The following is a 13,230-nucleotide window of genomic DNA, read 5'->3' as shown; positions in this document are numbered from 1 at the left end:
TTTTTACTTAGGTAACATCTTGATTTTTCAGAGCCCTTAGTGGGCTTTATATCATTTATCTTTACATTTCCTGGGAACTGGGTGACAAAATCTTCTCTTTTTGTAATAGGCCTAGTTTAGATGCATACCTAGAGTGAATTTTTGGCACATTTACAAATAGAAATGTAGAGCCCTGTTTTAGCTTGTGATTTTAGGTCTAGTCTTAGAAAGTTCCTACTCTTACAACTTTATTCCTTGGGATCTAGTGATACTTTGACAACTAAGCAAGGATAGTAAGGGGTTCAGTCTAGTTTTTTGTTATTATTATTAGCACATAGCTTTCAAAACAAAACAGGGTGAAATTGGTATTTAGTAGCAGTATATGTTCAGAAACTTGGAGAAGATTTTAATTTTGTAGAGTGTCACTCACATGTATAAAATTAAAAAAAAAATTGAGCCACAGTTTACTTTTTTTCCCTTTATTTGGTCCATAGGATTTTTGCTAATCACTGTGTAATATAAATAGGTCCTTGCTGTTTAGTAATTCAGGCAGGTTATGTTAGTAAAAGTACACTGGCATCTAGAAAATCTTTGCAAAGAGAGGTTTTGAATTAAAATGTAATTATAGTAAAAAGGTTTTCTCCTTGCTCAGTAACATTAAATGCACTTTTATATCAGAGTAGCAAATGTATATGACATTCTTGCTGATAAGGTTACTTGACTTTACTAGCTTGACCACTTCCCTGGGCTAAGGACTATTTCGTTAATAATATGACTGATAGACTTAATTAAAAACCTCTTATTGCAGTTTATTCTTGATGGTGCTACATAAATGCTTCTGTTGGTCTTTCTTAAACTCCTAATAATAAGAACAGTGTTTTCTTCTTCGTTTATTTATTCATTGATAATTTTGAGAACAGAGACTTACCTGAGCTCATTTCTAGTGAGACTTGACCCACTGAAATAAAGGTATAGAGATTTGTGTTCTCCTCTCCTGTCTAGGACTCAGACAGCCATCATAAAATGTGAACTTGCATAAGCAGTCAGGTCACTGTAATGGAGACTTTGGGAAAGCTGTTGAATAGTCTTCAGAGCAAGTCCCAAAGGAGCAAATAGGGGTATCTGCCCTAGACCTCTAGAAACCCTGAAAAATGATAGTAAAGTTTCCTTTAGTCTGGAAAGATCACCTTCTTTCTGTCAGACTCAAGGCAGAGGTGTTCCTAATCTGTATGGGAATAATCACAGTTTCATGTACATAGTGAAGAAACTATTTTGTGTCTTTGAGGAGAGAGTGGCTTGTTTTAGCTATTTGCTGTGCTGATTTCCTATTAATTTAGAGACTAGGAGTTTCTCCACCACACTTCACCCTCTCTCCCTTTTAAATGATGGGAAGGAAGGACAGAAGAGGATGTCTTCTCTAGTCTAGGACTTTGAGAACATGGGTAAGAAACTTGGGAAGTTTATGTTCTTTATTTTTTAAAACAATCTTGCTGCCCCAGATGGGCAGTATCAACTCAGGCAGTAGAGAAAAATCTTTTTTTCTTTTAATTTTTTAAATGTTTGTTTATATTTTGAAGAGAGAAAAAGACAGAGAGAGAGAGAGCGAGCAAGACACAGAATCCAAAGCAGGCTCCAGGCTCTGAGCTGTCAGCACAGAGCCCGACACGGGGCTTGAACTCATGAACTGTGAGATCATGACCTGAGCTGAAGTTAGATGCTTAACTGACTGAGCCACCCAGTCACTCCATGGAAATGAAAAATCTTTGTTTCAGTTATTGATAACTTTCTTCTGATGGTTCAGTGATTGTTTTTAAAGTTATAAGTGAGTTTCTCCTAGCATGTATCTTGAGCTCAAGTTTTGTTCAAGAGATGACAATATCTTCAAAGTTGAGTTTGAAAACTGAGGGGACCTTGTGGCTTAGGTATTATAACGATGGTTTTCTTATAACTTAAAAGTAGAGTCACTGTTTATTTTGCAAATATGAAGGATGCTTGAAAGGACCCTTGTGAGAGGGCTTCATTATGCCTCCCTGGTTTTTTCAGAGAGATTCTGTGAAACACAGTTACTTAATTTTTGCTGATTGTTAATAGTTTAGCCAGAATTGCGTATTAAGTAAAACAGTTGGATGATTCATTAGATTTAATTGTATCTCTCGCATATGTAAGAGCAGATAAGATGAGTTTTTAAGATTCTGTTTCCAAACTACCCAAAATGAAGATGAGATTAGTTCAGAATATCAGATGGCAGCTTTTTTTTTTCACCTTCTAATAACTCAGATTATATGACAAGTGGAAAAAGTCCATTTCTTTTTCCTTTTACATCTGAATAATAGACTTTTAAAACCTTGTAAAAATGAAACCCCTATCAAGGGAGATAAGTTAGCAAGAGAATTTTATCTTTACAGAATTTCTCTTTGCCACTTGTTTCAGGTTAATGGTAAGAGTTACCCGCAGGCTAAGTTGCTATTGGGACAGATGGGGGCATTGCATCCAGCCAATAGGCTAGCTGCTTATATCACAGGCAGGTTGCGACCCTCAGTCCTGGACCTCTCAACCCTCAGTACTGTCATCTCCAAGGTAGCATCCAATGCCAAGGTGGCTGCATCCAGGAAACCACGTACCCTGTTGCCTTCAACATCCAATTGCAAAACGGCATCCTCCTCCGGCGCTACAACAAATCGCCCTGGGAAGAATCTGAAGGCATTTGTCCCGGCAAAAAGACCAATTGGTAAGTTGGACTGTATGTATGTTTTAGAAAGGCTTGTGACTTGGTGCTTGACCAGTGGATACAGGTATGGAGTTTGTGAAAATGAGAGAAATGTAGAATTTGGCATTATTCTTATTCTTGATGTCTGTCTTGCCTGAATTTTTTTTCTTTTTGGTAACTTCCCTGATGACCTATGATACTAGATAAATTGAATTGTGGTTAAAATTATTTCCCAAGTTTTAGACTGGTTGTATAAATATAGAAAAGACTTAGATTTTTAATTTTGTTTTTAAAAAAGCAAAACATACTCTTAACTACTTAACTCAGTGTTTCTTTTATGGGCACTGGTACTTTTGTAACCAATCATATGTATGTTCCTTGAACTTACGAAACCAGGGGGCTAGCAAATCAAAGTGGGTTGAGTTAGTGGTATAGGCTTAGAATAAAAGGTTCTTGTAAAACAGAAGCTTGGAAGTGTTGCTTTAATGTATTCATCCCTGTTCAATGAATGAAAACCTCTTTTGTTTAACATTTCAGTGCTAGAATCTGTTAATAAATTACCTTTTTGAAAGCATTTGTGTTTTCAGTATTTAGAGTATATATAGTCAGTTTATTGAATTCTTCTTTTTGTTGTTTCAATTCTATTTAGGATTATTAAGTAAAAGCTTCTGTTCTGTATTCTTATTCCTCTGACGGGAAATTGAAATCTCTGGCTGAATGCTGGAGTTGTGTGAAGATGGAGGACAAGCATTGTATGCCTTAAAAAGAACCCATTTTACCTTTTAAAAAAAATAGCTTTTACTGGTGATTTTCAGTCCTATCTTGCCCTCTTTTGAAACTGTCTTTAAACATTTTAGAAATGTGTAAACTGTAACTGTCTAATAAGAGGATAGCAATAATAAAGAGGTGGAGGTGCTAGGACAGGAGGAAGTGGTGGAAACCTGTTTTAAAATTAGAGTTAGGGCAAAAAATCTTAACTTTCTTCACTGTTTTAGATGGTGAAGTTGTGAGCTGTACATTATCTTTTTAGTGTCCTGGCAGTTCGGCTTTATTGCATAGGCAAAAGAATTTTAGCAGGAACACACAATTTTAATTCCTTTCTTAGTATTATAAAGATTTGGTTTGGGTTGAGGGAAGTGTTTGATTTTTGTGGGCGGAAATTGGCACGTATATTGCAGATAGGTAGTACCTGTAAGAAATTGACCCAGTGGTGCACAATAAATGTTGATAAACACAATCACTAAGAGGATAAAGTATGAGAACTGAAGATTTTTGACCTGCAAATTTTTATTTGCAGCGGCTCGACCCTCTCCTGGTGGTGTGTTCACACAGTTTGTGATGAGTAAAGTTGGAGCCCTGCAGCAGAAGATACCTGGAGTTAGCACACCCCAACCCCTAACAGGGCCACAGAAGTTCAGTATCAGACCTTCTCCAGTAATGGTCGTCACACCTGTGGTTTCTTCTGAGCCAGTTCAGGTGTGCAGCCCTGTGACTGCTGCTGTCACTACTACCACTCCTCAAGTATTTTTAGAGAATGTTACTGCTGTGACACCTATGACTGCTATTTCTGACGTGGGAACTAAAGAAACTACTTATTCTTCTGGTGCCACCACTGCAGGGGTTGTTGAGGTTTCTGAAACTAATGCCAGCACCCCTGTAACACCTACCCAGTCTACAGCCACTGTGAACCTTATCAAAACGACTGGGATAACTACCCCTGTGGCTTCAGTTGCTTTTCCTAAGTCTTTGGTAGCATCTCCTCCAACTATAACTCTTCCTGTTGCTTCCACTGCCTCCACCTCCATAGTCGTGGTGACCACAGCTGCATCTTCCTCCATGGTGACCACACCAACTTCATCTCTGGGCTCTGTTCCCATTATACTCTCGGGAATTGATGGGAGTCCACCAGTGAGCCAGAGACCAGGTAAGGCCTAGATGTTACTAGCTGGTTTACCATACAGCTTTGTGTTTAACTTTATGGTTGTTTTTTTTTTTTTAATGTTTGTTTGTTTATTTATTTTGAGGTGGGGGAGATAAGAGCTGGGGAGGGGCAGGGAGAGAGAATCCCAAACATCCTCCATGCTGTCTACACAGAGCCTGACATGGGACTCCATGTCACAAACAGTGAGATCATGACCTGAGCTGAAATCCAGAGTCTGACTCTTAACTGACTGAGCCACCCAGGCATCCCAACTTTATTTTGGAGATAAATTGAACAGCCTTGACATGTGGTTTACTGGGGTTGGAGATTTTCCCAGGAGAATAAAAATACTAAAAAATATTGTAATGGAAATGTTGGCTGAAGGATACTGAAATAATGTATGTGGAAGTTGAGCTCTGAGCCAGTAGAGCAGCCATCACGTTGGGCACAGGAGGAGGTGCACTGCTGTGTGTTGAGAGCTAGGAGTGCACATCTTTTGAGTAACCCTAATGTAGGTGTTCCTTTTTCGGGGGGTGGTGCTTCTTTGTAATTAAAAAAGCGAGATCAGAGAGCTTCTCCCAGGCTTCAGCCAAGCTAAGGGCTTTTTCTCCTTGAATAAGATTAAAATTCTAGGTCCTTTTGCTTAGTAAAAGTCATTTGTGAATCATCCCAACTCTCATATACTACTGATATTATTCTACTACTTATTATTGTATATGAACCGATTGAGATTGAAATAAGGCATATTTATTTGTTTAGGAATCTAGATGTTTATCAGCTTTTCAGTTAAAAATTTTTCTTACGTTGGCTTAGGTTAAGTGAATTTGAAATAGGACTATCCTATACTTTCGTAATTATTATTTCCTAATTGAATCCTAAGTCAACCAGCTAAAATAAATGATTCTCTTAGTGGACTCAAAGAGAATTACTATGTAAAAGAGTGAGAGACTTTATAAGATTTAAGGGGAAATAAATAGCAGTAAATCTGTCTTGGTTATTGATATTTTTCTTATTAAATACTGCCTTTATTGACATGGTCCAAATTTCTGTTGATAGTTCAGAAATGAAGTGACTTTGGAATTAGTTTATAGAAAGGAGGTCTTTTCAAAGTTTAATTGAATCACAGTATTAAATTTGTTGTCTTCTGCCTTCTCCCCACATGTAAACATATAAAAACTGGTTAGCTTAATAGGTAATTTCGGAAGTGAGATCGTTGTTGATTGAGTTGTTTTAATTTCCTGCTGAATCTCAAGGTTTATATCTTGTCATTTTATCATATTTTCTAAACAGTATGGGTTCTGATCTTTCTTTTTAATTCTGTCATGAAACTATAGTTTAGCTTTTTGTAGTTCATTCTCAGATTTCAGTCACTCAGAATATACATTCATGTATTTTGCTCTGATTTTCATTTGTACTATTACTATTAATATTTTTATTTAAATTAACTCCTTTGTTTACTTAAATATATTTTTAAAAGCAATTTTTCTGTAATTGGAAACTAACATTACTTATGGTAACATAGGGTTAACTCTATAAATACCCTGGAAACAATAATAATAAAAAGAATTACATTCTAGCTAGCTACCATTTGTTAACATGTGGCTTGCACTCTTTCTCTCTGTTAGTGAAGAAAGCTAGAAAATGCTGATGTGATATCAAAGACTGGTGTTTGCTTCTGTGTGTTATCAGATTAAAATTGAAAAATTACTTTCTCACAATGTGATATGGTGTTATTCTATATTCATATACCACCTAAAAATACTTTCTCTACTACCAGTTGAGGAAATAATTAATTTTAACAAATTTTCTTGTCTGCTCTTTTTTTAAATGGAGTGGACTCAGATAAATGCTACTTCTAAGTGTGTGTAATTTTGTTCTGGGCTCATAAAAAGGATCCCAACTCAGACACTTAGACATCTGTGACTTTTTCATTTAACTTCCCTTCTTTTTCTCTTTTCCCTTCTCACCCTCACCTGCATTTGAATAAACAATCACATATTTAGTGTGTGTATTTTAAAGGCTGCTTTCAGTCCCTGGTCTGGAGTACTTTGGATTTGAATCACTTTCTGAAATGTACCTTGAATAGAAAAGGTCAGGAAATTAAGAATGCTTTAACATTCTTCTTACTTCACATGAGATAGATGTTTTTTGTTTAAATTGCACACTTTTTCTGCCATGAACAGTTTGGTCTTTGCATTTTATTTCATTTTCACGAGTAGTTCTGGATCTTCTGTATAATTTGTCCTGTAAATGTTTGGAGCATAACTTTCTTTTAGAAGTTTGATATGTTTTATGGGCAGAGCGCCTATCTGATAGAATATCACATGTTAAGGTGATTTGTTTGGTTTGTTGATTTTTCTCATTAGTGATGAACTGAGGAAAATATTTATTAATGTTAAATAAGTTAAACTAATTTCATTGGTGATGTAAAATTGGTTTTATTTATGCTTACTATTACTGTTATTTCTACCTTTTTATCCCCATAGCCAAAAATCTGTCTGTAGATTATCCCTACTATTTTTTTCCATGTCTTAAGTATTTCTAAATAATCTCTTCTAAACATTAAAGTGCATCTTTTGATACTATCAATGGTTTGAACATTTTTTAAGTTCACATCTTCTGCATTAAATTTTTGCCTTTTCTGTTTGTTTTAAAACTATTCCTTTGCCTCTTCCTAACCAGGCTCTATATCCCTGCTTTTTTGATGTCTCTCTTAATTTCATTCCATTTTTGGGGGGGTATGTATTTTTTTTTCCTTTTGAAAAATAATTTACACATATCTTTACACTTTGGTTATTTGTCAGTGAATTTTAAAAACCAAGGAGTTTTTTTTATACCTCATGACTTTTAGTCCTTGACTTTATCTTACTTGAGTATGACCTAGGAAATGAAGTCATAAGTCCAGTAAGTGTGTTAACAGCCTGAATTTTAAGGTTAAAGAAGAGAATTTTATCTGAATGATCTGTTTAACTTTAATGGGAATCCAGATTTAGAGGCCTGCTGTGTTTTTCGTTAGGCCAGAGACATTATCTCTGTAAATGCACTTCATGACAATTGATGCTTGCTTGCTTTTTTTTTTTTTAATTTACCATTTTGAATATAAGGCCCTATAATGTCTGGTTGATAATTAGATTTTAAGATAAATTGTTCTCAGCCATGAGATTATTTAATATATGATAGAGGTACAAGATTTCACCAACTATATAATTCATATTAGAATTTATTTGTAGGGTGGTCAGATCCCATGTCATAATAATTTTTTGCTACATGTATTAAAGGAAAATTCTGATGTTTCATTTCTTGTTTTTCAGAAAATGCCCCTCAGATTCCAGTGGCTACTCCCCACGTCTCTCCTAACACAGTGAAACGTACTGGACCTCGATTATTGCTGATTCCAGTGCAGCAAGGTTCTCCTACTCTTAGAACTGCCCCAAACACACAACTTCAGGGGCATCGGATGGTCTTGCAACCTGTGAGGAGCCCAAGTGGAATGAATCTATTCAGGCATCCTAATGGGCAGATTGTTCAGCTCCTCCCTTTGCATCAACTTCGAGGCTCTAATACTCAACCCAACTTACAGCCTGTCATGTTTCGGAACCCAGGTATAAATTTGGAGATCTTTCTAATGAATTTTTCTTTGGTGGAATCATTTAGCCATATGACTTGTTAGTACACTAAGATTTTTTAGTCTCAGAGTTAACCTGTCCGGAAAGAAAAGCACTTGTAAGTCTTGATGTGGGCAGTGGTAATTAAAAAAAGTTTTGTTTTTTTTTCTTCCCCTTTTACCAGGCTCCGTGATGGGAATCCGGTTACCCACTCCTTCCAAACCTTCAGAGACTCCACCATCTTCTGCTTCGTCCTCTGCTTTCTCTGTTATGAATCCTGTAATTCAGGCTGTTGGGTCTTCTCCAGCAGTGAATGTTATCACTCAGGCACCATCATTGCTTTCTTCGGGACCTAGTTTTGTGTCTCAGTCTGGTACATTGACCCTGAGGATTTCCCCTCCTGAACCACAGAGCTTTGCAAGTAAAACAGGCTCTGAAACCAAAATAACCTATAGCTCAGGAGGGCAGCCTGTTGGTACAGCCAGTCTTATTCCTCTCCAGTCTGGTAGTTTTGCTTTGTTACAGCTCCCTGGACAAAAGCCTGTTCCCAGTTCCATTCTTCAACATGTTGCTTCTCTTCAGATGAAGAAAGAGTCCCAGAGTGCAGACCAGAAAGATGAAACAAGCTTTTTAAAAAGAGAGCAGGAAACTAAGAAGGCCCTGCAGTCAGAAGGAGAAACTATAGATTCTGAAGCTAATATAATAAAGCAAAACTCAGGAGCTGCTGCCTCAGTAGAAATCCTGAGTGATTCTTTAGGAGATGGAGGTGATAATTTGGATGAAGAATCCTTTACAGAAGAAGGTCCTATAACTGTTAAACCTTCTGAGCACTCCTATATCACTGGGTCACACATAGGTGAAGACTATAAAGATGGAGATGAAGAGCTTGGGATTCGAAATCATAAGAGTTCCAAAGAAAAACGGACTGTTCTAGAAGTTAAGACCATTTCCAAAAAAGCCAGCAATGTGACAGTCCAAAGTGCAAGTAATGTACAGCTTAAAAAACTTGGTGATGTGAAAGTGGAACAGCAGAAAGGGTTAGAAAATCCAGAGGAAAACTCAAATGAATTTCCAGTCATCTCTAAGGAAGAAAGTAAGCTCGAATTATCAGGGAGCAAAGTTGGGGAGCAGCAGTCTTATCCACAGCCAGAGGCCAAGGAGAAGGGATGTGGAGACTCTCTGGAGAAGGACAGTATTAGGGAGAGGTGGAGAAAACACCTGAAGGGCCCTTTGACTCAGAAATGTGTTGGAACTAAGCAAGAATGCAAGAAAGAGGCAGATGAGCAGTTAATTAAAGAAATAAAGACTTGTCAGGAAAATTCAGATGTGTTTCAACAAGAACAAAGCATCTCTGATTTACTTGGAAAAAGTGGAACTACTGAAAATGTCAGAGTTTTAAAAACTGAATGTGATTCTTGGAGTAGGATTTCTAGTCCTACAGCCTTCTCCATTGTTCCAAGGAGAGCTACAAAAGGGAGCAGAGGGGAAGGACGTTTTCAGGGTCACTTACTGCTGTCAGGAGAACAGATAGAACCAAAGCAAGAGAAGAATGGTGGACGAAGCAGTGCCGACTTGACTGTTTTGGATTTGGAAGAGGAGGACGAGGAAGAGGAGAATGAGAAAACCGATGATTCTATTGATGAGATTGTGGATGTTGTTTCTGACTACCAGAGTGAGGAGGTTGATGATGTAGAAAAGGTGGTGAGCCCATTTTTGTTGTGACTGAAACCTCAAGAATTTAAATGATTTATTAGAGACAGTAGCTTTCCCAGAAGATCACTAAGACCTGATACATTGAAATGGATGCCTAGGTTTAGATTATGATTAAATGACTTTATAGTTTTTAGGCTGTGTCAGTCAGGTAACATTTATTGAGCTTATATTTTATATTGTTCTTTGAGACTTGTCTACTAGTATGGGAAGGCTGGCTTATTCCTTTGGGGGATAGATGCTTGAGAGTCCCTTTCAAGTTAGGTTTTAAAAAAAAGAAATTCTAAAACTACTGCTCTCATTTCTTCTCAGTTTTTTTTTACATTTTCCATGTGAAGTGACTATAGCCTATCCGGTAGACATATAAAAAACTGAATGGGTGACCTTAGAACTTACCTACCTGCATTTAGAGAGATGTTTTTCTTTTTGGAGAAAAATGAAAAATACCATGCAATATTTTAATATAACCTTGCCTTCAGTTACTTTTTTAATTATCTCCTAAAATTAGTTTCTAGAATTTATATTCTGAATTTGCATCATCTTCCTTTGTAATATGACCTTTATAATTTCACAAAATTTTTCTGAAGCCATTTTTGTAGGCTTCCTATTTAAGGTTGTAATCCTACCTAAGTGAGAAGCAGTATGATACAGGGCAGGAGTTGGACAAACTTTTTCTGTAAAGGGCTGGATTGTTAACATTTTAGACTTTGCAGGCTGGATGGCTTGCTGATGGAATTGCTCAGTTGCTGTTATAGCATGAAAGCAGCCATACACAATACTAAGTGAAACAGTGTGGCTGTATTCCAATGAAACTTTCATTTACAAAAAGAGGTGGCAAGCTTTGATTTGCTGATGCCTGACAGTGGGGTTTGATGTAAAACATAAGGATATTATAGCCAGCTGCCTATAGGGTGCCCTCAAATCTAAACTGTGTCCCTCTCTTTAGGAGCAGATAATATGGCCCTCTGTGGTGATTTTCATGCAGTTGGTTGTTTTAGAATCTCACTTCCATGAGATTCAGCCTCTGTATTATCTGGTCTTTCTCTGTTAATGCCTAACTGCCTTAATGCAGATAAAATATAACAAAAAGACTCCTATTTTAAAACTCTAAAATGTTTAACTATTCTAATGTTCCTATGTTGGTTTTTTCTGTACATCAGTCGTCTCATTTGTAAAATGAGGATCTAGCTCTACAATTAGATGATTGTATATACATTTGCCTTATCTATCTGTAGCCTCATCTTTTTTGAGGACAGGTAGCTGAAGAATCTGAATTCATTGAGTTTAAGAATTATAATTCTGCTTTTTGCAGACTCTCCCATTGTAAGTCAGCCTGGGTAAGCATCAGACCAAAGACAGTCCAACTTTAAAACCAGTGAAAACTATTGCTATCAGTAAAACTGACTTATAATAGAACTTTTATTGTGTCTTAATCAAGGGTGGCATTGCTTGGATTTCCTAACAGGGAATCTGACATACAAGGTACAGTGACCTTTTTCAGAGTAAGGGCATTATATTAAATGATCTCTAAAATCGAAATTCTACATTGTATTTTTGCACTTGTGTGGCACGTTATGATATCTTTGTGCATGTGATTATTATATTGGAATAGTGTAAGGAAAGTAGTGAGTAGTCTATTTAATTTCAGTCTTCCATTGTGAAGTTTATTGGATATTATTTACAAAGCCTGCAGTTAAAGTCATGCAGTAGGCAGACATTCTTCAGTTTAAATATAAGGCATTTACCTACATTATTATTCAAACTCTTTAGATTCTGTCAGGACACTGTTGATTTAGCTTCCTAAAGTTAATATATATTATTTGCATTGTTTAAATTCAATATACATTGTTGAAATTGTGCTTAAATTGGGAAACATAAATGATGACTTGCATTTAGTGTCTATCAGCTTATGGAACCTATAATTCATGGGGGTAAGTAATTTTTCCATCAAGTGTAAACAGAATTAATGAGGTTATTGGGATGCTTCGTTTTGAGTTGTGTCTCTTAGGTATACTACAATTATAACATATTCCTGCTTTAGTTTCTGGCATAGTAAACACTACTTTTAAAGGTGGACTTAAAAATATCTGTAGATTCCAAAATCCGTATGTTCTACTGTTTACATAAAACACACAATAAGCTTCCATGATAGGTGCTCAATAAATGCTTACTGATTGACTCTTTTTTTGTATTATCAAGTATGACAAGCTTGGGGTTTTTCAGTACCTGAAATTCTTCAAAAGCTATCCTTGTGCGGGATTGAGAGGCTTAGAAGACTGGGCTACATTCTCTATTCATATCTGCATTGAGTCTGTCTTTGTGGGTGATACGGGGTTAGCCATGAGGCACTCTTTTTATTTTTATTTTTTATTTATTTATTTATTTATTTATTTATTTATTTTAATTTTTTCTTTTTTCAACGTTTATTTATTTTTGGGACAGAGAGAGAGCATGAACGGGGGAGGGTCAGAGAGAGAGGGAGACACAGAATCGGAAGCAGGCTCCAAGCTCTGAGCCATCAGCCCAGAGCCCGACGCGGGGCTCGAACTCACGGACCGCGAGATCGTGACCTGGCTGAAGTCGGACGCTTAACCGACTGTGCCACCCAGGCGCCCCAGCACTCTTTTTTTTTTATGTTTATTTTTGAGAGAGTGAGACCGAGCGTGAGCAGAGGAGGGGCATAGAGAAGAGGGAGAGACAGAATCTGAAGCAGGCTCCAGGCTCTGAGCTGTCAGCACAGAGTCTGATGTGGGCTTGAACTCATGAACCGTGAGATCGTGATCTGAGCTGAAGTTGGATGCTTAAATGACTGAGCCATCCAGGCACCCCAGTCCTGAAGCACTCTTAAAATAGAACCTGAATTTTTCTCGTTTATCCTTTTCCACTCACCAGATTTTACTTTATTGCTCATTAATCCTAAGATTTATGAAGCTTTAATATTTCTGTAACCTGAATTTTTCTGCTAGAAATAACACTGAAGCATCAATATAGTCTAATAATGTCTGTCTAGTATGTATCTATGATTTTTTTTTTTTTTCAACGTTTATTTATTTTTGGGACAGAGAGAGACAGAGCATGAATGGGGGAGGGGCAGAGAGAGAGGGAGACACAGAATCGGAAACAGGCTCCAGGCTCTGAGCCATCAGCCCAGAGCCTGACGCGGGGCTCGAACTCCCGGACCGCGAGATCGTGACCTGGCTGAAGTCAGACGCTTAACCGACTGTGCCACCCAGGCGCCCCTGTATCTATGATTTTTAATGCAGTGCTTGGTTGTTAGTTTTAACATGTGTTGTCTTCATAACTTAATT

General features: G+C 37.1%; 1 protein-coding gene across 14 annotated transcripts in view; it reads left to right on the top strand.

Moving 5' to 3' along the window:
* Window positions 1-13,230, top strand: part of MGA (MAX dimerization protein MGA) — a 167,921-nt gene that overhangs the window by 139,135 nt on the left and 15,556 nt on the right. For 6 of the 14 annotated variants that reach the window (XM_045448087.1, XM_045448086.1, XM_045448089.1 and 3 more), the window contains exons 14-17: window positions 2,557-2,707; window positions 3,984-4,610; window positions 7,919-8,209; window positions 8,397-9,910. In XM_045448087.1, coding sequence (XP_045304043.1) covers window positions 2,557-2,707; window positions 3,984-4,610; window positions 7,919-8,209; window positions 8,397-9,910 — 2,583 coding nt within the window. Of the gene's footprint in view, window positions 1-2,409; window positions 2,708-3,983; window positions 4,611-7,918; window positions 8,210-8,396; window positions 9,911-13,230 lie in introns of all 14 variants that reach the window. The other 8 variants (XM_045448082.1, XM_045448081.1, XM_045448083.1 and 5 more) reach the window with 3 other exon arrangements.

The sequence above is a fragment of the Leopardus geoffroyi genome, chromosome B3 (genome assembly GCF_018350155.1).
Source record: "Leopardus geoffroyi isolate Oge1 chromosome B3, O.geoffroyi_Oge1_pat1.0, whole genome shotgun sequence".
In the NCBI taxonomy this organism is placed as follows: domain Eukaryota; kingdom Metazoa; phylum Chordata; class Mammalia; order Carnivora; family Felidae; genus Leopardus; species Leopardus geoffroyi.
The sequence above is the reverse complement of the archived record's forward strand: the minus strand, read 5'-3'. Positions and strand labels throughout refer to the sequence as shown.